Source organism: Nannospalax galili, unplaced genomic scaffold (assembly GCF_000622305.1).
Source record: "Nannospalax galili isolate Female #2095 unplaced genomic scaffold, S.galili_v1.0 scaffold1688, whole genome shotgun sequence".
NCBI classification, from domain to species: domain Eukaryota; kingdom Metazoa; phylum Chordata; class Mammalia; order Rodentia; family Spalacidae; genus Nannospalax; species Nannospalax galili.
In genome coordinates, this window is record NW_008358621.1 from 926,930 (window position 1) to 953,510 (window position 26,581).

Genomic DNA, 26,581 nt, shown 5'->3' on the forward strand with positions numbered 1-26,581 from the left:
CTTTGTCCAAGCCGAGGATTAAGAGGGCACAGAGAGGGAAAGCAGAGATGCATTATCAGTACCCACATCTGCATCTAGGAGGCAGGGATGGGGCTGACAGAACAACACACCAGCATCGCTGGGGCCTAGGCACTCACGTATCCTGAGCGAACACTGCCCCCGTGAGGCCATAGATGGTAGTGCTGTCGACCAGCTGCAGAGTCTCCCTGTACTTGTCATCAGGGTACACGTACAGGGCCAGCACAGGCCCAAAGATTTCCTAGGGGAAAGAGCTGGGGTTAGCCCCTTCAGCATCACCATCTGGCCTTCCTCTCCACTGTCCCAGACATCAGTCCATATGGAAGCCCTGGGTAGGGGCAAGGGCAGGAGCTGGGGCTAATTCTTCCAGGATCCCTCTTGATTCTGTACACCTGGCTTCCTGACCATTCAGCAGAAGATCCAGAATGTTCTGGCCTCCCTGTCATGCCTGGAAAGCAAAGGGGCCAGGCCCAAAGGAGCAGGGAGCTCACTGGGTACCCCACCTCTTCCTGGCTCCTCGGTCACCAAGAGGCTGGGCTCTCCCTAGACCCCCACTCACTGCCACCCTGTCTCAAGCAGCCCCAGCCATGGTCAGCCCACGGGGAGCCCAAAGCTGCCACAATCCCACAGTGGCTGTGGCAGTGCTTAGGAATGAGCCCTGCTCTCCAACTGTAAGCCGTTCCTGCTGGGCCTCCCCTCCTCATCCATGAAATGATGGGAACAAAGCAACGTGGGGGCTTTGCCCAGGGAGACGCCCGCCTTGGTCACCTCCTTCATGATGGGGTCCTGTGGGTCCTTGCTCTCGATGATGCAGGGATCCACGTAGTAACCCACAGACTCGTCACACTTACCCCCAGCCAGGATGCTGAGGCTGGGGGAGGTGCGTGCATGCTCCAGCCACTTTTTGATGCGCGCAAAGGACTGGGACAGGTAAGGAGGAGAATGTCAGACTGGCAGCATCCCATGTGCACCCCAAAACACCTCTGCCTGAAGGACCCAAGTTCTAGAACAAGAGTCAGGGACGGAGCACTGAAGGTGAGGTAGGAGCAGGGCCTGGCTGAGCCATGCCAGGGACATGGGGAGAGGCACATGTTCATGTGTGTGTATGAGATAAACATTTGGAGAAGTACATACATAGCCATTTAAGTACATGGGCAACTATATGTGTGCATGCGGGTATGGAGATGTGTGTTTCCATGGTTGGTCTACACAACAGCTCCAAAACCATGCTCTTGTGTGCACACATGTATACCCATGTGTGGACCTGCCTGTATGTGTGTGTACCTGAGTGTGTGCATGCACAGGTGCCCTTTGTGGACTTACTGGGCTTAGCGCCAAGATATGCAGACAAGAGTTTTCCTGGCCATGGTCGATACTACCCTTTAAGCTGGGAAGGTATGTGTCTGGTTATAAGCCACCCTGTTCAGAGCAGGAGAGCTGGCACACCCCCAGGTCATAGCCCCCTGCCCTTCTCCCTACCCAGCCCCCGCAGAATGCCCTACATCCTGCCCCCGTACCTTGGAATCAATCACTGCGGAGAAAAAGGTGCCAAAGTCCTCTGCAGGCTGGGGACAAGGGAGAGAGAGCCAGGGGCAGATGAATGGCTGCAGGCCAGAGATAAAGGGAGCCCCTTCCGGGCAGCCCCATCTGACTTGCACAGAGCCCCCAGGGATGGACCCTGCCTCAGAGAGCCAGAGAGAGACCCTGCGGGGAGGGACGGGGTGCTCAAAGAGCTGAAGAGAGCGGCAGCCCAATCCCATCAGCCTCCCACTGGGCGCAGTGTGGGTTCCACTCACGTTGCCCACTTTGATCCTGCTGTGTTCCTCCAGCAGCCGCCCTTTGATCTGTGGCCACAGTGATTGTGGCACGTAGAGGCGTGAGCAGGCTGAGCACTTCTGACCACCATATTCGAAGGCTGAGCGCAGGGTCCCGCTCACCACACTGTCCACGTCAGCCGAGCGGTGCACAAAATGGAAGTTCTTCCCACCGCACTCTACGAGCATGGGGTGGGGACATGAATGAGGGAACGCCGGCTGCTCTGCAGATCAAACCACCGCTCACAGCAGTTCACACGCACACAGATGACAGAAGGCAGAGTTGGAGCAGATGCTATCCCAGAGAGCCACCGGTCAGGCCTGCTGCACTCCTCAGAAGAGGAAGCCAAGGCTGGGAAGGGGACAGGCCAGCAGAGGACACCAGTTCCAACTTCTCATCATGAGAGGGAGGGAGGAGAGGAAGCCAAGTGCCCAAGAGCCCGCCCATCCCCAGAAATAGGTAAGGTTGTCCTGCGACTGCCTTATTTCCTTAGAGAAGACCTTCACACAGGTCACGGCACCCTCCAGCCTCAGTTTCCCTACTTAGAAACACTAGCTAACAGCAGCCAAAAACACACGTTTCGTTCCCTGCTGGATGTTGGAGGAAGATGAGAAACTGAGGCAGAGAGATGAGGCCACTGGCTTTAGGGTGGGTCAGTAAACAGAGGCTTCTCTGTTCAAATGAGGCTCTGAGAGGGAACAGCTATACCCTGCAGGGTCCACTGTCCATCTCATAAAGATGGGGACCTGCAACGTGAGGACTGGAAGTTGGAATGCCACAGCCAACCCCAACACCCCATCAGTGCTCTGCCAGCTCAGGAAAAGGGTACAGACTCCCCATGGGCCCCACTTCACACCAGGGGCTAGAAAGTTGAACCACTAGCCTGTTTCTACCATCACTGAACCCTGGGCAGAAGTTTTCTCCAAGCCTTGGTGCCTTCCCCAAACATTCTATGGAACTCTTGGTCCATGGGCACTTTGCAAAGTGGGGTTCTGGGGCCCAAGGAACTGGGCAAACATTTTTTGATCATGCCCTTGACGTATATAAACCAATGTCAAGGACAGTGGGCCCAGCAGCCCTCTGGGCCTCCCCACCCACCCCTGTTCCTTCCTGGCAGTGGCCTCTGCCCTCCCACCACAGCAGCAACCATCCTGCTACTGACATTTAATGCAAGCCTGAAGAACACAGAGCATCCAGTCCTGAGGTCACACAGCCACAGTTAAGTATGCTGCGGCCATGTGTGGCTCCGAAAGAGGCCTCTGCCACTGCAGACAGAGAAGGCTCCAATACTGGCTCCTAGCACCCCAAGATCTGCTAGGGGGTACCAGCCTGAGTGGGATCACCCCACTCTACCTCCTGTTCTCTCATGATGGCCCCGGAAGGGATCCCTGGAGCCTTAGCAGGCCAGGGTGGGGGGGGGTGCTTACCTCCAGCCAGGCGTGGGAAGGTGCGGTACTGATCCAGATTCTGGGCGACCTGTTTCCACAGGTGTTTGAAGGTGCTGGAACCAGAGAAGAGCCTAGGATCAGGGAGCTGGGCTAGGAAGAGGCTAAAAGGCTTGGAGGGGGGTAGGTAGTGCCAGGAGGAGGTGGCCAGGGGCCAGAGTGGCAGGAGGATCTAAGTGTGTGGTGACAGCTGGAAGCAAGGTGGCACAGAGAAGGTCCAGCTATGAAATCGGAAGATGCTGGTCCTAGTCCTGACGTCATGCTGTGTGATCTTGGGCTCATGACTTAACCTCTCTGAGCCTCGAACTCTGTACCTCACCCAGTAACAAGAATGAGCCCTGCATGTGCAGAGACTTGAATGTGAGTCACGAGCTTAGGGTCATACTGGGCACACTGCAGTGCCCGATGAGAAACACACACACACCCCACACCCCCATGGCTATGAGGGGCATCCTAGCCTAGTGCCTGGCTTGAGAGGTCAAACCCAGACAGAACTCAGGCCCTGCCACCTCCCCAGGCTCCACTGTGACCAACCTGAACACACAAAACAATAAAAATGCTAATCACCCCAGGCACAGCAGCTAACGCTAATTTATGACTTTCCTACCTTCGCCCAAGGTTTGCCGGAGCATGGCAAACTGAGCCAGGCTCGCTCTGCCGCTAACAGGTGGAGACTCAGAGGCAGAGCAGAGCGGGCTTCTGGGGAAATGGCATCCTCAGCACTCCCAATGCCACCACCTTCACCTGGCAACCCAGGTGGGGAAGGTACAAAGAAGCCATTGCAAGTGTCCCAGGGTAGGCCCTGGAGCTGCACAATGGGGCACTGGGCTATCCTGGTCACCTCCGTCCAGGTCCCCAAAGCCTCCTCAGACAGTGACACATACGTGATTCATCTTCTGCCAGGCCTGCATACCCTGGTGGCCAATGTCTTTTCCGAGGCCTGGACCTCTCAGACCTGGACCACAATCCGGTGGGTCACCCCTAGTCACGGTGTCTCTGGCTGTGCTCTCAGGATCTGGCCCTGCTCTGGATTCTGCTGGCCCTGCCCGAGTCTGTGCTCATTACCCCAATGCCCTGGGAACCAACAACCTCCTGAAGAGGCTCCTGCCTTCTGGAGCAGCCCCAGCCATTTTCCAGGACACAGAACAAACCACAGTGGGCGTCAGACCCGGGATACAGAGACCCAGGGCCTAGGATGAGACAGGAGATGGGGGAGACCTGGAAAGCACTGAACTCTCCCAGCCAGTGGCACCGTGAAACATGCAGGCCCAGGTGACCAGAGCATGTACCTCACGGATGTTTAAATAAAACTGTCCCAATCAGACAAGGCTGGACCATGGCTATAGGAGTCAAAGAAAAAAGAACCACTTGTCACCGAGCGTGTAACCCCAGTCTAAAACAGAACACGATTTCACGACCCCCCTGCCTAGAACTTTGTGTGTCTCCGCCACCTTCAGAACACAGCTTAGACACCTCTTCAGGTTCCAAAGGCTCTCGGTCACTGGACTAAATCCGAGAGGTAGACAGAGATGTGGGGTAGGGGCTGCCGAGCTGTGAACCTTGACCTTCACTGATCACTTATTTCCAGCCTCAGCACAGAGTTGCCCGCTGCAAGGGTCAGAAAACACCTGTTGAGTCAGCGAGTGGGTGACTGGCACAGAGGAGGCCTTCAGGAGGTGACCCAGGCCACTGACTCAACTCTATCCTCCAGGTATAGGGGACTACACCCCTTGGCGCATACCACGAGCTGAGCCTCCAGGCCCCCCTTGGTTTCCCTTCCCCTTCCTACAGCTGTTCCCCTTCCTCGCCTCTGCTGGGCCAATCTTCCACCTGGGCGCCACCTTCTCTAGGAAAAGGCCCAACATTTCCTCTCCTTCCAGTTCATCCATGAAGGTCATCAAGACGGCCTGACAACCACCACTGTCCTTCCAGCCCGCACAGCTCTCTCCTTGTTCTGTCCTTACAAACACTAAGTCAGAGGCCACCACCCTTCATTTTGACAGATGAAGAAACAAGGCTTAGAGAGGCATGGTGGCTCACCTATGGTCACACAGTGAGGAAGCGGAAGGGTCAGCATGTGACATCTGGGTTCACAGCACCAACCCTAGACAGGCAGCACGGAGGTGGCGGCTACTTGGGAACTTCTGCACCCCATGCCCTGCTCCACCGCCCAGAGACTTACGGCACACTGCCTGTGAAGTTGATGCCACAGAGGTGCTCTGAGCCGGTGACCGTGTCCCCAAAAATGGGTCCATCAGCTGGCACAAACTGGATGATGTTGGGGGGCAGGCCAGCCTCCCGGAGGATGCGGTAAACAGCATAGCTGGCCAGCATGGCAGTGTCGCTGGGCTTCCACAGGACCACGTTGCCCTGCCATGAAGGTGTGATTGATGACTGTACCCCACTGCACCCAACAATATGGCCACTCTCACCTGGAGCCACCAGGCCCCATGATACAGGATATGCCCTACCTGAGCCCACTCCTGCAAGTGTCTGCACTGTGTACCAGAAGCCCTTACCACTAAGTTCCCAGCCTTTGCCTATGACTCTGGTCTGGGCGTCTTTTCCCAGCAAGCCTGCGCCAACTGGTCCTGCCCTCACCTCAGTGTTTCTTGGCTGCTCCTGGGTGTGGCTGTGCAAGTGCTCATGGGCTCTCTGCTCATGTCCTGGATCAACACCCATCGACTGATGCACGAGATCGTCCCCCCACATGGGATGCACAGGACACACATGGGGTATACAGGCACCAGTCCACTGCCCTGCCTGTGACCCAGGCCACTGATCCAATGCCAGCCCTCCTCCTGCCCAGACTTCTGAGGACTGGTTTTCATCCCCACGTTAGACTGGGAGCTCACCCAGGGATGGCAGCCATTATTCAACAATGGCAGCAGAGCCCTTCAACTTCCAGAGCAATGGGTCTGGAATAAACTGCAGGCAAATCCCCACTTGTCCCATTGGTTACTAGTCAGACAGCCTTGACAAATGAGTCACCACTGTATGACTCAGGTGTCAACTGGCAAAGAGGCATGGGACAGTCGCTTTTCTCGTTGCCTTTTGACATCATTAGCACACGGTGTCCATGGCAGCTGCATGTATGGGGACTCCAGGTCATACCACCATGAGCAGCCGTCAGACCCACAGCTTGCACCCACTCGGCTGGACCTGTCTGGTGTCTGGTGGTTTCACTCAGTCTTCATCACCTGATGGCCCAGGTCTCCCCACTGCTCCCGCTTGGCAGAGGAGGAAACTGCCTCCGAATTCGGGGGCTGCCCAAGTCTCCCAGAGAGAGACAAGGCCAGGATCCAAACCAGGGGTTGAACTCAGAGTTTATCCACAGCTGCACCATCTGTACTTCTGCTGTGACTGAGGGCGGGTGCTCTGTGTCTGTTGGGACCTGAGGTGCCGACTACCCCCCCCCCATACACAACAACTCCGTACCATTAATGCCGGTGCGCCTGCCAGGTTGCCTCCGATTGCAGTAAAGTTGAAGGGCGAGATGGCTGCCACGAAGCCCTGGGGAAGAGGGAGGTAATGAAGCCCCAGTAGAGGCTCCCAGCATCCTCTATGGCCCATCGTCTGCCCTGCAGTACCTCCAGTCCGCGGTACACCACACGGTTGGTGCTGGGCGGCACGCTGATGGGCTGCTCACCGTTCAGCTCCACGGCGAACTTAGCATTGAACCGGAAGAAGTCAATCAGCTCAGCCGCAGCATCAATCTCCGCTTGGATCACTGTCTTTCCCTGAGAGGAGGGTGGCCCGGGTTCAATAGTGGCAGACAAGCCTGAGCTGGTACCCAGCAGGGACCAAAACCCTGCGAATGACTAACCAAGCCTGGTCCCAGGGTTGAAGAGAGAAAGGACCTGATTCTCAGGCATCTGAATGTTTTCCCTCGGAGATCTGAACACCCTGTGGACCAAGAGGAGCATCCACTGACCGTCTACAGTGTCACAGCAACAGTGACAGAACGTACATGGAAAGGGATCAGTGATTATAACCCTCAGACCAAACTCATAACCAGAAGCCTCCAAAGGGGCACATGAGCAAGAGGAGCCAGTCTGGGAAAGCAGGACAGAGCCATGCTGCTTGGGACTCAGCCAGCTCCTCAGGATGAGCACATGGCCTCGCTGGGTAGTTTGAGCCAAGAACCAGGCCAGTGACTGTGGTCCCCCTCAAGTGCCCATTCTTGGTATCAAGTGACAGCTATGGGGAAAGGGCTCCAAGCAGCAAGAAGGGGGCTTCCGCCTTAGAAACGGGGAGGAGAGGAGGCTGACATGTGTGCTGCGTTGCCTAGAAGCCCCTGAATCTCAAGCCAAGTAAAAAGGGACCCTAGGGTGAGCGCCGGCACACCTTCCTGACAATGTCACACTCAACACTGAGAGGGAAGTGGGAGCTGTCATACCATCTCCATGCAGCAGAGGGAGCTCTCACCATGGAGACAGATAAGCAGGTGGCAGAACACGTCCTGACTCAATAATAATAAGCGGCCTGGGTTTTGGTTTGTAAATTTTTTTTTTTTTTTTTTTTGGTTTTTTTGAGACAGGATTCCCTGTAGCCCCAGATGGCCTGGAACTGGCTGACCTCCATCTCACAGGGATCTGCCTGCCTCTCTCTGCCTCCTAAGTGCTAGGATTAAAGGTGTGTGCCACCACGCCTCGCTTTGGTTTGTTTTTTTGTGTGTGTGTGGTCTTTTTTTTGAGACAGGGTCTCCTTGTAACCCCAGCTGTCCTGGAACTCACTATGTAGACCAGGCTGGCCTCAAATTCCCTCGAAATCACAGAGATCCACCTGCCTCTGCCTCCCAAGTGCTGGGATTAAAGACAAGTGTCACCACGCCTGGCCCTATTCTTTTTTTTTTTTTTTTTTTTGAAACAGGGTTCCCCTTTAGCCCCACCTAGCCTGGAACTCACTATGTAGACCAGGCTGGCCTTGAACTCACAGAGATCCGCCTGCCTCTGCCTCTCGAGTGCTGGAACTACAGGCGTGCACCACCATGCCCGGCTATATCTTATTTATTATATTGACTTTACATGTATGAGTGTATTGCCTGCATGTGTGCAAGTGTACCCATGTTGTGTAATGCCCATGGAGATCAGAAGAGGGTGTCAGATCCCCTGGAGCTGGAGTTATGGACGGTTGTTAGCTGCCATGTGGGTGCTGGGATTTGAACCCAGGTCCTCTGCAAGAGCAACCAGTGCTCTTAACCACTAAGCATCTCTCCGGCCCCCTGGTTTGTTAATTCTTAAGAACTCAGGCAAGCCTGTTCCTTAGGCAGAACTCCTGGAAGGGACCAAATGGAGCCTTTCTCCCTGGCTCCTCCCTTGGCAGTTACTGACTGCTCACTCACCGCACAAGCCAGTCACTCAACATCCATTTGTGCCTCCTATGATAAGACAAAGACACAGTTCCCATGCACAAGAAATGCATAGCGCTCAATACCCTGTTGTAACCTGAGCCCTAACTGTAACTGAAAAACTCCAGAACAGACCAGAACAGCCCTTTGCTCAGACATGAGCTAAACAGCTTCAGGTGCCAGCTGCTGCTGTGGAGGCCTGGAGGTGTCCGTCCCTGTCCAGGAAGCCCCACAGAGTAGGGCAGAGGAGGGTTAGAGTCCATTCCAGGCAGGGCACATTAGGCAGAGTCAGAGGATGACTGTGATGCCCAGAGATTCCTGCTGTGTTCAAACTCAGGAACAGCTGGGCAGGGAAGAGTGGCTGGGAAACTAGAGAGTGGGCAGAGACCTCAGGCACAAGGTAAGGACCTGGGATGCCTCAGTGACATCCCTGAGTAAGGAGTAATTTAGTGGTTGTGCTGGATAGCTTTAGTGTCAACTTGACACACCTGGGTTGAGGGAACCTCAATTGGGGAATTGTCTCTATTGGACTGGCCTGTGGCCATGTCTGTGGGGCATCTTCTTGATTATTGAGTGATGTGGGAGGGCTCAGCCCACTGTGGGTGGTGCCACCCCTGGGCAGGTGGGCCTGTGTTGCATAAGAAAGCAGGCTGAGCAGGGGCCAGGGGAGCAATCCAGTAAGCAGTGTTTCTCCATGGCCTGTGCTCCAGCTTCTACCTCCAGGTTCCTGCCCTGAGTTCCTACCTTGGGCTCCCTAATGAACTATGACTCAGGAAATGTAAGCCAAATAAGCCCTTTCCTCCCCAAGTTGGTATTGGTCAGAGTGTTTTGTCACAGCAATGAAGAAAGGAACTAGAACAGAAATTGGTACCAGAAGTGGGGTATTGCTGTGACAGACCTGACCTTGATGTTTTTGGGAGGACTGTGGAAGTGTTTTGAACTTTGGGCTGGAAAAGCCATTGTGTGCTCAGAGTTTGTTGCTGTGGAGCTTGGAACAGTTATGCTGAAAGAGTTGTGGACAATGGAGGCTGGGCTTGGGAAGCTTCAAAGGGAAGCGGAGACTATCAGGGCTGTTTGTGTGATATTTTGAAATGAGAATCTGTGGGTTCTGGTGGCCTGTGAGCCACACATGTTCCTATGAATACAGACCAAAATATTCATAGATGACAATGTCATACATTATTACAGTGTGAAAAAGCTGGACATCCTTGGGGCTACACAGATGGCTCAGAGGTTGGGAGTACTGGCTGCTCCCGCAGAGGACCCAGGTTCAGTTCCCAGCACCCACATGGCAGTTAACAGCCGTCCATAACTCCAGTTCCAGGGGATCTGATGCCCTCTTCTGACTTCCTACAGCACTGCATGACATGGGTGCACTTACATCCATGCAGGCAGTATACACATACATATAAAATAAAAATAATACGAATTTTTTTTTTTTTAAAGCTGGACACCTGGGCCGGGTGTGGTGGTGCACGCCTTTAATCCCAGCACTTGGGAGGCACAGGCAGGCGGATCTTTGTGAGGTCGAGGCCAGCCTGATCTACGTAGTAAGTTCCAGGACAGCTGGGGCTACAAGGAGATCCTGTCTCAAAAAAGACCAAAACAAAAACAAAAACCAAACAAAGCAAAACAAAAGCTGGACACAGTTGGTCTGCCCTGCCAGTCCTGGAATGACAAAGACTTAGCCCAAGGTAGGAAGACAGGATGAAGGGGAGGAGATGGAACTCTGGCAGTATGCACGGACTTAGCACAATCTGCCTTGTCTGGAAACCTACGCTATGCCCTGCCTCCTGGGTCTTGATCCTGGGGATACCCCCAGTCTCCAGCAGTGTCTGGCACCTGAAGCTGTTTAGCTCTTGTCTGGCAATGGAGAAGGAGTCATGATGGCCTCCACCCCACCCAACTGGGCCTGTCCCGCCTCACCTGTCCCACCATGGTCTTGGCAAGGACTTCTGCCCTCCGTGGCCCGCTCAGCATATCAGCTGCCTTCAGGAAGATCTGTGCCCGGTCTGCCACAGGCTTCAGATCCCATTCTTTCCTAGCGGCCAAAGCAGCCTCAATGGCTTTGTTGATCAAAGCCTAGAGAGAGAGAGAAAGAGAGAGAGAGAGAGAGAGAGAGAGAGAGAGAGAGAGAGAGAGAGAGAGAGAGAGAGAGAGAGAGGCAAAGGTCTATGCTGCCTTCCATAGGAGGAAGGGACCCAGGAGAGGGAGGCAGCAGAGGAGGGGGAACTGGAAGGCCACTTCACTGACCACCAGGGGAAGACTCCCAGCCCTGTCCCCACAGCCACAGACTATCCATTGCTAGCTGCCAGCTCCATGCGATCACCTTTTCTTGCTATCATTCTGAGGTCTGAAGTTCACCAGGTTGGCCAGCACACCCAGAATATGACACAAGTCTCCCAGTTGCTACACCTCTCTACTTTCTCCCATGGTCTAAGCAAGGCATCATTGTATGTTGGGACCTGTGGGCACTGAATCCACCATCCTGGGGCTCCAGCTTCAGGAGGTACACATCTGCTGCAGATATCCCAGACCCCATCCACCCTCACCACCATGTGCCACCCCCCACCCCCATTGGTCCTCCATTATGCCAATCCCTGCCTGGCTTTCCATCTAAGTTTCCAACTGCCCTGACATTGTGTACTAGATAGCTTTAGTGTCAACTTGACACACGTGGGTTGAGGGAGCCTCAATTGGGGAATTGCCTCCATTGGACTGGCCTGTGGCCATGTCTGTGGGGCATCTTCTTGATTACTGAGTGATGTGGGAGGGCCCAGCCGACTGTGGGTGGTGGCACCCCTGGGCAAGTGGGCCCATGTTGCATAAGAAAGCAAGCTGAGCAGGGGCCAGGGGAGCAAGCCAGTAAGCAGTGTTCCTCCATGGCCTGTGCTTCAGCTCCTGCCTCCAGGTTCCTGCCCTGAGTTCCTACTTTGGGTTCCCTGATGAAATATGACCCAAGAGATATAAGACAAATAAAGCCTTTCCTCCCCAGGTAGGTAGTTGTCAGAGTTGTCACAGCAATGGAGAAACAAACTAGAACATTCAACCATACAGAATCAACCTCCTCCCCAAACTGCGGTCTACCTGCCACAGTGGGGCATGTCTGGTGCTGCCCGAGGCCTGGCCAACACAGCTAGAGTTTGACTCAAGTTAACTTGTGCATGCCTGGCCCTATTGCAGACTTGGCCCAAAGACAACCCACCCTCCCCGCCATGGTCAGAGACAGAGGCAGTAATTGAGGTGTACCCACAACTGGGAGGGCAGCTGTTACCGGGGGGCTCACCTTGTCTGCGTAACAGAACTTGGCCACCTTGTGTCCATGGTTAAAGGGCTGAAAGAAGGAAGGGAGGTCACAGTTCATGAGTAAGGTCAAGACTGGAGATGATTTGGTCTTTTGGGGAAAGCGTGTCCTCTGTGGTGACACATGCATGAATCCCAGTTCTACCACCTACTAGTTCTGAGTCTGTAACAATTCCCCCTCCTCCCCAGTTCTCCATGCCTCAAAAACTCCCACCTCGGTAGCAGGTCCTCCCCATGGGCCAGTGAGATGGCTCAGTGGGTAAAGGTGTTTGCTGTTCAAGCCTGGTGACCTGAGTTCAATTCCTAGAACCCACATAAAGGTGGAGGAGAGAATCAACTCTACAAAGTGTCCTGACTTCTACAGGTGCACTGTGCTATGTATGCACACGCGCACGCGCGCGCACGCACACACACACACACACACACAAATAAACTTTAATAAAAAAGAAAGCTTGTGGGGGCTGAAGAGATGACTCAGAGGTGAGGAGCATTGGCTGCTCTTGCAGAGGACCTGAGTTTGGTTCCCAGCACCCACCTGGCAGCTAACAACCATCCATAACTCCAGTCCCAGGGGATCTGATGCCCCCTTCTGGCTTCTACAGGCATTGCATTCACATGCACATTATTAGACATGTAGACAAACACTCATTAAATAAATTACTTAATTTTAAAAAGTTTAGGTCTAGAGAGATGGCTCAGTGGTTAAGAGCACTGACTACTCTTGCAGAGGACCCAGGTTTGGTTCCCAGTACCCATATGGTAGCTAACAACCTTAACCTTAACTCCAGGTCCCAGGGGATCCAACACCCTCTTCTGGCTTCCATGGACATTGCACACATGTGGTGCACTTCCATACATGCAAGCAAAACACTCATACACATAAATTCTTTTTTAACTTAAAAAAAATAAGTTCTGCCAGTCATGGTGGTGCACACCTTTAATCCCGGCACTTGGGAGGCAGAGGCAGGTGGATCTCCGTGAGTTCAAGGCCAGCCTGGTCTACATAGTGAGTTCCAGGCCAGCTGGGGCTACAGGAGACCCTGTCTCAAAAAGACCAAAAAAAAAAAAAGTTCTTCCAAACTGGATCCAGTACACAGTACTCCTGGGGTTCCATCTGGGTAGACTTATTTACAAAAGAACCAGTCCTTTATTCTCCCCTCAAATTGGGAGATCTGTGAGTTTCCAGGCCCCCATGAAGCATGTGCCAGCTCCTAGATGACTGAACTTGGAGCCCAGCTCTCTGCCCCCAGCTTGCGATTGCCCTGTGGGAAGAAGCCACTAGGATACTGGGAGATGGCACACCTCCCTCCTTCCTCCTTGCTGGGCACGGTGCCCTTTGCTTCTGGAAGTTTTAGGCATTTGTGGAATTCAAAATCTTGCAGGAGACAATGACTCTCAGGCAGAGAACACAGCTTCAGGCTTGTGAGCTTCCACAGGGAGGCCTGGGTGCAAGGAGAGGCTGAGCCCTACCCCTATGGGACATACCGACAGCTGGTACTGCACATCCGATGTCCACACCTCTTCATCTCCCACCACACATGGGATGGCTTCCGTCTGGCCCTTCAGGTCTCTCAGAGCCTGGGGAAAGGAACAGGAGTGTGGAAGGGAACTTCCCGTACCCCCTCCTTCCTTTCCTCTTGAATTCTGAGGTAGAGTCTGTTCACAGCTATCCAGGTAGGGGGGACAGGCTGGATCTGGGGTCACACAACAGCACGTGCTCCCCTGGGGGGAGCAGGTTTTGCCATAGCAAAGGTCACCCTACAGAAGGAGAAGGCCAGTGTTGACAGCCCTTCCCATCCCAAAAGCAATGACTACATCCAAAATGCATGTGAACTCTCACAATCTGTAAAACCTGTGCTAATGAATTGGATTTGATTTTGAATCGCATATGTTATACTAAATGTTTGACCTCTGAGCTGGTCTGAGAAGTGGCAAAGGTTCCAGCTACCACCTGTTGTCCCCGCTGTAGCACCTTCCAGTGCCCAGCCATCCCCAGGTACCAAGCTAACTCCCAAGGCTTGGGTGGGAACAGGTGATAGCCACAAGCAGGAAGCAATGTCTAGAGACTACCTTGGCCCCAGCCCTGCACCCGCTGGGAACCCCTCACCTGTTACCTTCTGCAGTGCATCTCGTTCAGGGCTGCCCTGTGTAAAGGCTAGGATGGGCTCATTGGCCACTTTCAAGGAGGAGACGTGCTTCCGCTGAAGCCTGGGTACAAGAAGAGAGGCAGACAGGTCAGCAGTTGCCACAGCAGCCCCTCTGTCTCCACAGGGGCCTTTACCCCACAGAGCCTGGCTGCTTTCTCTGCATTGAACAGGTGACCCCATAAGATCTGGTTCTCTCAGTGTGAGCCTGGGATTCCCTCAGCAGAAAGCCGAGCACTCAGATGGGTAAGGATGACAAATGTGGACACTGAACTTGGAGGACTAGAGCCTGGGCACTATGTACAGCGACAGGCAAGGCTGGTTTGGGGGATTCGGTGTCCATTTGCCAGATTCCTACAACCTCACTGACTAGTGATCTCTACTTCCTTCCCTGTCTAGAGGTGAGAGGTGGGAGGATGGGGGATCCAAGCTGGGAATCTGGAGTCGAGTCATTCCAGAGCTAAGGGCTCTGCCACTTCCCAATTACAAGCCATCCCCTAGAGCCTCAGTTTCCTCTGTAAATGAAGACAGTCCATGGGGCACCTTAATGTTGAAAGTTGCCACAGAACACAGACCCCAGGACAGGTCACACAAGCTGCCCTTAACAGGAACAATTCATCTGGACTTTTAAGGAAAATGACTTGAGTCCAAGCTCAGGAGAGAACTGAACTTGAGTCAAGATACCATCCCTCTTTGGAGGGGACCCACATGCTTGGTTAGGGCTCTAGGTGGGTGATTGGGAGAATGGTCCAGAAAGCTAGGGTGTGCTCTGGGCTGCATGTTGTTGGGAAATGGGGTGATGTTACAGTTAGGCAGAAAGCCCCCCTCCATTTAGCCTGAGAGCACTGCTACTCCGTGGGTGGCGTGGTGGCCTGGTCTTTGCTTAAGAGACCTCTGCTTCACTGTATCGGGGGTCTCGAGCAACACTGTCAGCTGCTGAGTTCAACAGGACAGAGTGGCCAGACTGAGGGAGTTTGGGGGGGTCACATTCTTTTTCCTTTTTTCCTGGGAAGAATGGTAGAGGCCCAGAGGCTCAGCCTGGGAGTCCTGGAGGGAAGAGAAAACAAACCCAGGACCGTGGGTGGGAGGCCTGAGGAATACCAACTGCCTCTGATACTCAAACACCCTAAAAGGCCACGTCACATTTCTTGGCCCCATTCTTGCCTGTTCAAGAGCGAAAGAGTAAGTGGGCCCCAACAGAGGGTGACTCAGACCCAGCCTGCTTCTCACTAGCTTTGTTACCCTGGGCGAGTCACCAGTCCCAGTGTAAAATGATGAGGCCCATCTCCTAGAGTTACCATTGGAGACTAGACAGCTAAAAACACCAAAAGCTAGGGAAAGCCACCCTGCCCTTCCTCCTACAGTCCTAGGAGGTAGCCAGAAGTCTCATAGAGCTGACAGGGGGAGGATAGAGTCTGCCCTGTGGTCATCAGAAGGTTCCTTCCCTGGACTTGCACAGAGTCCAGAAGGGCTCCGGGACTCACCCTCCAGGCCTCACACCACACCTGCCATCTTTGGAAGCAGACACTCCCATCTACTCAGGACCCACCCTACCAGCAGGGACCTCCTCCACTCCTCCACTCTAGGGCCTTTTTGCTCAGTTAAACAACAGAACTGAGACAGTACAGTGTGCCTTCAAGGTCACCTCCAGCTGAGCTCACACACTGGCTCTGGCCAGGTTTGCAAAGACTCAGGAATTCCTGGAACCCCTCCACCCCATCCCCCTATCATATTCAGGGCAGACCCAGATGCACCACTTGTGATAGAAAAAAAAATCAGCACTATACACCACCACCCACACCAGGCCCCCAAGTAGAGCCAAGAGCAGAAATCTGACAGATCTCCCTCCTCCTTCACTGGGGCAGAAGCCCACTGTGACCTCAGGCTCACAGGCCCTCCAGGCTTTCTCTGGGCCTGGAAAGCCTCCAGGTCCTGGAGAGACTAATTCAAAGATCAAGCTGAGCCTGTGTCAACTAATGCCAGAAATAACCCAAGAGTCCCCTCAGGCTTCTTTTTCTTTTTGCCTCATGGTGCGTTCTGACTTGACAGAGGCACTCTTCCACCAGCTTAGATGAAGACCGAGGTGGATCATTCACAAGACTCGGAGTGTCCAGGATGATCTCCAAGGGCCTTTTAGGCAAGACAGTCTTCCTCATTTATTCATTCATTTGTGGTTCACACATGCATTCATTCATGCAGTCAGCACATACCCCACAGCAATACAGGGCTCAACCCCCACCCACTGTTTGTTTATTCCCCCACACATTTCCGAGGCCAAGGAAGAGCCTGGTTCCAGGATAGAGATCTGGCCCAGCTTTCAGTGCTCCCACTGTGGGGAGAAGCATACAGTAAGGTCTGCATCCAACTAGGGTTTCCCTAGCAACTTGAAGCAACTACCTGGGGGCTCCACAGCCAGGGCCTGAACCAGTAAGCTGCCCTTCCCCACAGTCTACAGGCACTTGGGTTTGAATTTCAGAGATCATGCCTTTCCTTCCTGTGGTAGGAGACATGGGGGCTTCTGGGAGAAGCTTCTCCTTGGGTCAGTGAGTACAATCTGGGTACTCTATAGGGGAGGAAACTGGAAGGTAGAGGGCACAGGCTCCCAGCACTTCTCAGTCTCCACCCTGCCCAAGGTCCAAAGGGCCATCAGCTCTCACCTGAGAAAATGCAATGCCCACCGCAACTCCACTGTGTCCAGGTGGAGTAATCCTGCATCACCAGTATCTGGACCATTCTGAGAAATATACTGCTAAGCATGATCATTGTGAGAACATCATGGAGCATCCTTACAGAAATCCAGCCAAGGATAAGAGCATACACTGCTCTTACAGAGGAACTGAGTTTGGTTCCCAGCACCCACATCGAACAGCTCACTCCAGCTACAGGGAATCTGAATCCCTCTGGTTTCCTTGGGCATCTGCACTCATGAGCGCACATGCGTGTGCACACACACACACACCATTAAAAATAATAAAATAATAAAAATAAAAAACATCTGGACACACACCATTAAAAATAACAAAAAACATCTGGACATGGTGGTGCATGCCTTTAATTCTAGTAGAGGCATAGTGCTGGGATTAAAGGTGTGAGCCACCACGCCCCACTTATTTTATTATTTTTATTACATTTTTGGGTGTGTGTGCACATGTCGCACATGCATGTCCCACAGTGCACATGTGCAGGTCAGAGGACAACTTCTGAGAGTCAGTTTTCTCTTTCCACCATGTGGAGCCCAGGATGAACTCTGGTTAGCAGGCCTAACAGCAAGTGTCTTTAACACTTAACCTGCTGGCCCAAGACCTGTTTTGTTTTGTATTTTTGAGACAGGATCAAAAGGTTCAAGGTAGCCCCAGGTGACCTTGAACTCACTATGTAAACCAGGCTAGGCTTGAACTCACAGAGATTTGTCTGCCTCTGCCTCTGAATGCTGGGATTAGGGATTAAAGGTGTGTGCCACCACACCCAGCCCAAGACCTGTATTTTAACATGAAATCTTGATCAAGGGAGGAGACTTGACCCAAAACTCCTCAGTGGCTACTCATTTCTTCTGAAACGAAAATTCTGAATCAGGAGCCCTGAGGCTCCTTCCCTGTCACCACATCCCGAGGCAACCCAGCCCTTCGGTCTGTCCTCTCCACAGAGCCTCCCCCCTTGCCCCTCTCCCCCCAACCCCCACAGGTGCTCACAGCCTGAAGAGGCATCCTCTTCCATCATCTCAAAGCCAGGCATGGGTTTCAAGATGGAGCTCTGAGCATCTGGCTTGCACCAAGCAAGCTCCCCGTAGCAGCCTGTGTCCACTCTGTACCTTATACATGCTGTCCAGCCCATAAAAAGCAGCACCAGAGAGAAAGCTCAGATCAGAGAGCAGTGAGCATGTCCCTGTCAGAGCCAACACCCGGCCCCTAGGACTGGACTTCTAGCCCTGTGCTTTCCTGATAGATACCTGCAGCTAGATACCAGGTCAAAGGGAGGGAAAGTACTTCCTTCAGCCTCTGGTTTTCCAGCTGTTATCTGGGGCCTGATAAGGCAAATCCCCCTTATCACTGCAATTAGGTGTAATTACGGAGGCAATACAGGCAGGGAAGTGCAGTGGGGGGGGGGGCTGGAGAAGCCACTTTACCCTGCAGCTTTGGAAGCATTCACCATGCTGAGCACTGAGCTGAGCAACGTACCCACACCGTTCTAGTTTTATTTCTGTCGCTGTCATCAAATGTCCTGACAAAAAGCAACTTAGAGGAGGGATTATTTTGGCTCACAATTCCAGGCTACAGCCAGCACTGCAGGGAAGTTACAGAGGCAGGAGCTTGAGACAGCTGGTCACATCATAGGCACAATCGAGAGCGGAGAGAGAACGAGCACGCATGCCTGCTTGCTGGCTTGCGCTCACCTTGATTTCGCCATTCCTATACAGCTCAGGGCCCCTGCCTAGGGAATGGTACCACCCCAGTGGATTGTATCTTCCCACATCAATGAACTAAATTAAGACAGTCACCCATAGACATGCCCACAGCCTAACCCAATGTAGAGAATCCTTCACGGAGACACTCTTCCCACTCTTCCCACGTGATCCTAGGTTGTGTCAAGGTGACAATTAGAGCTCACCATCACAAGTGCCCCCTCCAAATGCATGAGGGAGGCTCCACTGTGACCTCATCTTACCGATGAGTAAACTGAGGCTCAGAAACACTGCATTACTCTGTGAGGTAGCACAACTTGAACCCAGTTCTTCCTCAGTAGGCAGTCTTTGGTCAAAGCACTAGGGACAGCTCAGTGACCTGGGGACAGCCTGAGTAATGAGATAGGACTATGCCCCTGGCTACACAGTGCAGTCAGAACCTCTCACTTTCCATCTGGAGAAGGAGGGCTCTGCTGATGGACAGTGACCTACCCAGGGTCACTGGCTGTCACTAAGCACTGTGGCTCAGCCCTGGGGTCTTTCCCATTCTATGACATCATCTCTGCTAATAGGAAGGTCTGCCTGCTCAGGAAGCCCCAGGGAGGACAGGTGTCCTTCCCATCCAGGGGTGGCCAGGAGCTTTGATCTAGATAGTTCTCAGAAGAAAGGGGAGGGGCAGAGGGGCAAAGCTCTCAGCCATCGTCAGAATTCCTATTACGCTGATCACCCTGGGGCGGCCCACCATAGGAGGGAGGGTAACCACAGCGCAGCAGCCCTTACAGGGTTTTCTGGGTGTGGAGCACCTGTCAAAACATTCTTTATCCATGAACTCATCCAGTCCCCAAGACAAGCCAGGTCTACTGAGGAAGGCCAGTAATCTCAGTTACTCTGAGGCAGAGACAGAAGGTCTGCAAGTTCAAGGCCAGCCTGAGCAAGACCTTGTCTCAAAGTAAAAAGTAAAAAGAGGACTATAGCTATAGCCCAGGGGCCTGGGTTTAATCCCCAGAACACTGCAAGAAAAAAAAAAAAAAAGTCACAGAGACAGCCCTGTGAGATGGCTACCATCACTACCTTTATTTTCCACATGATGATGCAAGGGAGCACAGAGAGGCTAAGGAACCTGCCCAGGGCCACAGAGTTACTAAGAGGCAGCACCAGGATCCAAGTCATTCCAACGGCAACTGTGTGCCACCACTCAAATATTTACAAAGCCCATGCCAAATACCAGACACTGGCAAGCTCTGACCCTTGCATGACAGCTCTGACATGCTGTTAGCAGGATTAGCCCCATCTTTTGGATGGGGGCACTGAGGCAGAGTGCTGCCTGAGGTCATGTTCAGTCCATATGCAGGAATCTGAGACTGGAGTGCTTTCAGGAATCCTAGGTAAGAAGGGCCAGTTCCTAACAACACAGCATGCATGGGACAGGCAGGCTGGGAAAAGCACTGTGTGGGTTTGAAATTATGTAAACCAAACAGGTAGATGACCCAAGGATCCCCAGGGTCAACTGCAGGGCCCAAGGCGGGCGGAAAGGATACAAGATGCCCTAGAAGACTCACCTCTGGGTCTGGTACTAGAGCAAGTAAGGGACAAGAATGAACATTCATCGTAAGCTGTGTACCTGGTTAGCTTTTCTATTTATTAAGTTTCTGTGTAAAGACTGGGGATGGAGCTCAGTGGTAGAGTGCTTGCTTAGGACCTGAGTACCATAAGGTTCACTGGCCTCAATTGTTTAATCTGTGAAATAGGGACACTTACGTCAGAGGGTGCTGAGGAATCAAGGAAGACAAATGAGAGGTGAGGACTGGGGACGTAGCTCAGCGGGCAAAGTACCCATCAAAGCCCTGGGTTCCATCCTTAGCACCACTGGTATAGTGGTGTATGCCTGTAATCTCAACACTCAGGAGTTGGAGGAGGAGGGAGTTCAAGGTCATCCTCAGCTACATAGCAAGTTCAAGGTTTGCCTGAGAGAAAGAGAAAAAAAAAAAAAAAGGCAAATGGAAGCCATTGTCACCAGCCACCATCCCCACCCCTGCCCCAAGGCCATGAGGATGTGATCATCAAGACTGGCTGTGCTGAGTATCTACTGGCAAGGAAGACGGAGAAGTCCATTCATTTACTCAGTGTTTACCAAGAGCTTAGCAGATGTCAGTCACAGCTCCCGGTCCTGGGGATATCCAGCCAGGGGTGACAAGTCTACAGGGTGGGGTGGGGGGGCTACAAAACACATAGACAGAGCAGCCCTCATCTGCAATGCCTGCGGCCAGAAGTCTTTTGGAGTAAAATATCTGCATGTCTGTAACCTTGGGGATGGGCCAGAGGTGAGACAGGAAACTCATGTGTGTTTATTTCATATACAGTTTTTCACACTGTCTGAAGGAATTTTATACCGTGTTTTCAGAGCACCTTTTTCTTGACTATGGACCATCATACGAGGTCAGGTGTGGATTTTTTTTTTTTTTTTTTGACAGTGTTTGGCACTGAACCTAAGCCCTCACACATGCTTGGCAAATGCTCCACCATTGAGCTATATCCCCAACCCTAAAGATCTTTATGACTATGTATCTGAGGCCTGGGGGATGGCTCTGTGAATAAAGTGCTTGCCATAGGCCTGAGTTTGAATCCCCAGAACCCACATGAAGCTGGGTACAGGAGCTCACTTGTGTAATCCCAGTACTCCTACAATCAAATAGGAGATGGAAACAGGAGAATCCCCAAAGCCCGTGGGCCAGCTAGCCTGGGTACACAACAGCTATCCCAATCCATTTCTTCATTGCTGTGACAAAACACTCTGACCACTACCAACTTGGGGAGGAAAGGGTTTATTCAGCTTACATCTCCCGGGTCACAGTTCATCAGGGAGCCCAAGGTAGGAACTCAGGGCAGGAACCTGGAAGCAGGAGCTGGAGTACAGGCCATGGAGGAATGTTGCTTACTGGCTTGCTCCCCTGGCCCCTGCTCAGCCTGCTTTCTTATGCAACACAGTCCTACGTGTCCAGGGGTGGCACCACCCACAGTGGGCTGGGCTCTCCCACATCACTCAGTAATCAAGAAGATGCCCCAAAGACATGGCCACAGGCCAGGCCAATGGAGGAAATTCCCCAATTGAGGCTCCCACAACCCAGGTGTGTCAAGTTGACACTAAAGCTATCCAGCACAGCAGCAGACAACATAAAAAGAGGCTTTATCTCAAACAGGGCTAGAAGGTAAGGACCAATACATGAGACTGTCCTCTGACTGCCACATGTGCTCTGTGCAGTAGCATGCCGCACTCACACACACAAAAATGCATGCATATATGCAAACATACGTGTACATACATCATACACACACATCATATACGCACAAAGATGAGAACTACACATCTGAGCTCAGTTACAGAAATCACAGAGATTTACAGAATGTTATGAAAGTCTGCATCCCAAACATCACTCAAATACATCAATTCCTGTCAAATTATTCCTCCCAGGTAGGTTCAAAGGCATGCCATGGAGGAATCACTCACTCGTTTTCTATGGCAACAGAAAGAGCCAGCACAACTTTGAGGGAGTTTTCAGACGCTCAGTTGTTGAACTGAGACTCTCAGCTGGGGACAACAGGTGATGAATACTACCAGACATTTCTCATCGTCATGAGCTCCTGGCATCTGGGGGCAGAAGCCGGAGCTGCTGCTAAGCATGTGGCAGTGCAAAGAGCATACCGCGATTACATGGCCCCCAAAATATCGAATGGTGCCAAAGTTGAGAAACCTATCCGGGCAGCCAGCCATACGCAAAGAGGCCTGGGGAACTGGTTGCAAAATAGTCTTTCTTATCAACCTGAAGAACAGGGGACTGGATCTAGACCAACTGTGATTTCAGCCCTGAACAGGCAGAGAGCACCCCATCTTCAAAATGGGGGCTCAACACTTCTCAGCTCAGGGCTTGTACTTGTTGGCTTGCTAAATGTTATCACTACAGTGAGCTTTTCTTTCATAACCTTTCTTTCATTGCCTTCTACCTATCAGAGGGTCTGTGTCCATGCCTTTCTACCCCCATTAAGGTAAGAATTCCTTGAGGTCTCACTCATTGAAAACCCCCTGAATCCCCCACATGCAGTGTGCTTAGCAGTGCACCTGCACATTGTAGGTATGTGGTTAACCTGGGAATCTGAAAGAGGGCTCCATCTACTTGGGTCTTCCATCCAGGTAGTGGTCTCATGAGTGGTCTCAGTGTAGGAAGAAACTGAGGGTCTAGCTAGCATCTCAGTTGAAGATAGGAACCCCCCATCCTATACCCTCTTCCTGTGTCCTGCCCTCTTGGCTCCCCACATGACATACAGAACTGAAATTTGCCCATGCCATCCCACGGGTCCAGAGAAAGAGAAAATAATTAACTCAGAGACGTCATAGCTCGGCGGGGCTGACAGTGGGTCACAGGCCACTGAGCCAGAAAACAGTACTAAAGTGGGGGTGAGGGGTGCTGTCTATCTCTAAAAGGGAGACAGACATGAACACTGAGTCACACCTAACTCCAGCAGACTCTGAGCCTGGCGGAAGCAGGCTCTGTTCCGCCCAGGGCAGTAGGGAATTGTGGAACAGTCTGTCACTGAGGGCGCACCAGGGTGCTGATGTGCAATCTGGATTTGAAGGGCAGATCTGCCTGGAATTTCTTGTTTCTTCATTGTTTGTAATGACTGTATCAATGTTTCACACAGTGACAAGTTTGAATAAAAGTGCCAGTCATAATCGAGTTTTTCAGATTTTTTTTTTCTTTTATATGTATGAGTGTATTGCCTACATGGATGTAAGTGTACCCGTGTCGTGCAATGCCTACAGAGGTCAGAAGAGGGCGACAGATCCCCTAAAACTGGAGTTAAAGAGGCTTGTTAGCCATCATGTGGGTGCTGGGAATCAAACCCAGGTCCTCTGCAAGAGGAGCCATCCATAACCGCTGAGCCCTCTCTCCAATACAATCTACTTCCCCCCTCTCCCTAAGACAAGAGTTTCACAGTGCAGCCCTCGCTATCCTGGAATTTGCTATGTAGTCCAAGCTGGTCTTGAACTCACAGCGATCTGCCTGCCCCAGCCTCCAGCTGAGATAAAAAGCATGCACCACCGCCCGGCCTTATCAGACACATTTTAAAGCAACTCATATGAACTCATACAAACCTCAAAGTAAGAAGCTTGCCAGTCAGAGGACAACATTAGCACGTGATAAACGGCATTAAATGGAAGAAAGGAGCCCTATCTAGTGGCGAGACAGAGGCAGGAATCCCGGAGTTGGCGCTGAGGAGGATACCGAACTTCAACTCGGTGGAGAAGAGAAAAAGCGCGTAAGAAGTGCCACGGGACGCAGGGAACCAACAAATCTCAGTACCCAGAATTAGGAGGAAGGTGAGTGAAGAAAGGGGGCGTGGGACACAGGCCCGGGCACCCCCACCCGGAGTCAGAAGTGGGGGTCCCCTTGCTAAGGAAAAGTGGACACCGAGAGGACTCGATGCAGGATGGCACTTACCCGGCGCCCCTCCAGGCGCGGGCCAGGAGGGCGTGGCCACGCATCGCGGGCAGCAGCAGCATCCGGAGGCTGGAGCGCGGCCGCAGGACGGAAGGTCCACGGTGAGGCTGCAGGGAGCGGTCGTTCGGGGCGGCTAGAAGGCAAGGCCTCGCCCGGAGCGCACCACTCGGCAGGGAAGGCGCAGCATCGCCCCGTCCTCCGGCCTCGGGGTCCTTCCGTGGGGACCACCTCCTGCCAATAACCATCGCTCTATCTTAGTATCATAGACGCCCCTGGGTACCGCGGAACCAGGGAACCTAGAGCAGATGCCCTGAAATAGGCACGCTCTCGCCTCCTCTCCTCCTGTCCTTATGGTATAACCCAGCGGGAGAGGGCGTGAGCCTCCCTGAACAATCAGAGACACGCATGGAAGCCTCCGGGCCAATCATCGGGGCGGACCTGTTGCAGCCTTCTTAGGGACGGAGAGAGTTGCAGGAGCCAATCAGAGAGCGGCCCCGGGACGCATGCTGAGCCTGAGTGCCAGGGGCCCGGGAACAGGTGCAGCGGGGCTCCCTGGTCCTTGGCTACTGCAAGGCTGGCCACCTGCCGGCCATCCCGCAGGGCACACTGCGGCCACCTCCCTGCCGAGGCCCAGGGTCTGCAATCCTGCATGCAGCCTGCCTTGCAGTTTCCTGGCCCGGCCCCAGCCGCACTCAAACGACCGCCTGACACTGAGCCCAGAAAGCTGCCAGCGCCTGCTTCCTTCCAGATTAGGATCAATAGGAGATTAAAAAAAAAAAAAACAAAAAACCCTAGCGGGCCTGTGCTTAGCTTTCCTTTCAAAGCCTCTAGCCGCAAAACCGGCTCCTGCCCCTCTGTCCCCAGATGAAAATGTGAGTTTTCTGAATGAGAAGTTGTTTGATGAGAGGTTAAAACTGCTTGTGAAGTCCTCTCACGAGGTCTCTGACACTGTCTCTGAAGATGCTGTCAGGTTTTTTTGTTTTTTCTTCGTTATAATAATGTTATTTCTCCAGAAGCGTCACCAAAGGCACCTGAGTTGGGGGTCACTCCAATCCTAATTGCACACGGCACTAGGTACCAGCCTCTCTGGTCAGTTTTCCTCTTCTGTAGGATAGAATGATAAATCCTGCCTTGACAACCCGTGCCACCTCAGGTCCCTCCTCTTCCTCCAAATTATACCACTTAAGACACTTTGGGAAATTCGAACCAAAGTTGGGTAGGAAAAGGAGGCTACACAAAGGTGACCAAAAGGACAGTTTCTCTTCGTCCTTGGAAAAGACCTCAGTTCACAGTGGAGCGGTTAATGTGTGGCCATTAGCAAAAAAGTGACTAGAACACAGTTTCAAATCCAGAGCCCAGGAGTTGACTTTATGGGCACTATGGGGAGATTTGAGAAATGGGGACTTTGTGGCTGACAGGACCTCAACTCTAGACCAGGCTGTGCCAGTTAGCCTGGGATCTCTCTGGTCTTCTGTAAAATATATTACAGCTCCTGCCTTATCTTCTTTCCAAAGATCTTATTATGAGTACAAGTTGGTGATGTGTCGGGGCTGAAAAGATGGCTCCATGCTTAAGAGCACATGTTACTCTTCTAGAGGACCTGGGTTTACTTCCCAGCACCCTACATGGTTCACAACCATCTGTAACTTAACTCCAGCTCCAGGGGATGATGCCCTCTTCAGGTGTGCACGGACACCTGCACACACATGCACATACACACAGAGACACACACATACACATAAAATTTTTAAATTAAAAATTTTAAATATATTTAATGTGTATGAGTGTATTGCTTGCATGCATGTATGTTAAGTTCACCCATGTGGTGCAATGCCTGAAGAGATCAGAAGAGGGCGTCAGATCTCCTGGAACTGGAGTTATGGATGGTTGTTAGCCATGTGAGTGCTGGGAACTGAACCCCAGTCCTCTATAAGAGCAGCTCTTAACCACTAAGCCATCTCTCCAGCCCCAATTTTAGTTCTTTTTATTTTATGCGTATGAGTGTTTTGCCTGAATGTTAAGCACACCATGTGCATGCAATGCCCCAGGAGGCCAGAAGAAGGTGTTGGATCCCCTGAAACTGGAGTTATAGATGGTTGTTAGCTGTCATGTGGGTGCTGGGAACTGAACCCAGGTCCTCTGCAAGAGCAGCCAGTGCTTGTAATCACTGACCCATCTCTTCAGCTCCCAAAATAAATATTTTTAAAAACCACATGATTTAAAATTCCCCATTTTACCACTGATTGGTTAATATGTTTGCTTTAGTCTTCTTACCCCACCCCCATCAATCACCACACTGAAAAGAAGCACACACCATCTGTTTTAAGACATTTTACTTTATTTAAAAGAAGCCAATATACAGGCTATAAAGGGCACAATATTTACAACAGTACAGTAAACAGGTTGGTTCCCAGTAGGATCAGTAGTCTTTCCGTGAATACAAACCCCTCCCCAATGATATTAGACCCAGCTGACACAGCAACCGAGGGGTAGGGCAGGACTAAAAACCAGATAGATGCTAAAATGTGCATAAGGGGTCATGGTGGGGACTTTGCCTCATGTCTCTGAGAGCTTGGGAGGACACAGAAATGGGGAAGTTGCCCAAGACTCAC

The 26,581-nt window shown here is 52.3% G+C and overlaps 1 protein-coding gene across 2 annotated transcripts in view; it reads right to left on the minus strand.

Moving 5' to 3' along the window:
* Positions 1–24,235, minus strand: part of Aldh4a1 (aldehyde dehydrogenase 4 family member A1) — a 29,775-nt gene extending 5,540 nt beyond the window's left edge. The window contains exons 1-13 of one of the 2 annotated variants that reach the window (XM_008821813.3): positions 23,970–24,225; positions 14,046–14,139; positions 13,417–13,509; positions 11,915–11,962; positions 10,555–10,710; positions 6,869–7,018; positions 6,717–6,791; positions 5,461–5,648; positions 3,261–3,334; positions 1,815–2,011; positions 1,536–1,583; positions 787–939; positions 138–259 (exon numbers count right to left, since the gene is read on the minus strand). In XM_008821813.3, coding sequence (XP_008820035.1) covers positions 138–259; positions 787–939; positions 1,536–1,583; positions 1,815–2,011; positions 3,261–3,334; positions 5,461–5,648; positions 6,717–6,791; positions 6,869–7,018; positions 10,555–10,710; positions 11,915–11,962; positions 13,417–13,509; positions 14,046–14,139; positions 23,970–24,214 — 1,643 coding nt within the window. In that variant the 5' untranslated portion in view covers positions 24,215–24,225. Of the gene's footprint in view, positions 1–137; positions 260–786; positions 940–1,535; positions 1,584–1,814; positions 2,012–3,260; positions 3,335–5,460; positions 5,649–6,716; positions 6,792–6,868; positions 7,019–10,554; positions 10,711–11,914; positions 11,963–13,416; positions 13,510–14,045; positions 14,140–23,969 lie in introns of both variants that reach the window. The other variant, XM_017795290.2, reaches the window with a different exon arrangement.
* Between the last annotated feature and the right edge of the window lie 2,346 nt (positions 24,236–26,581).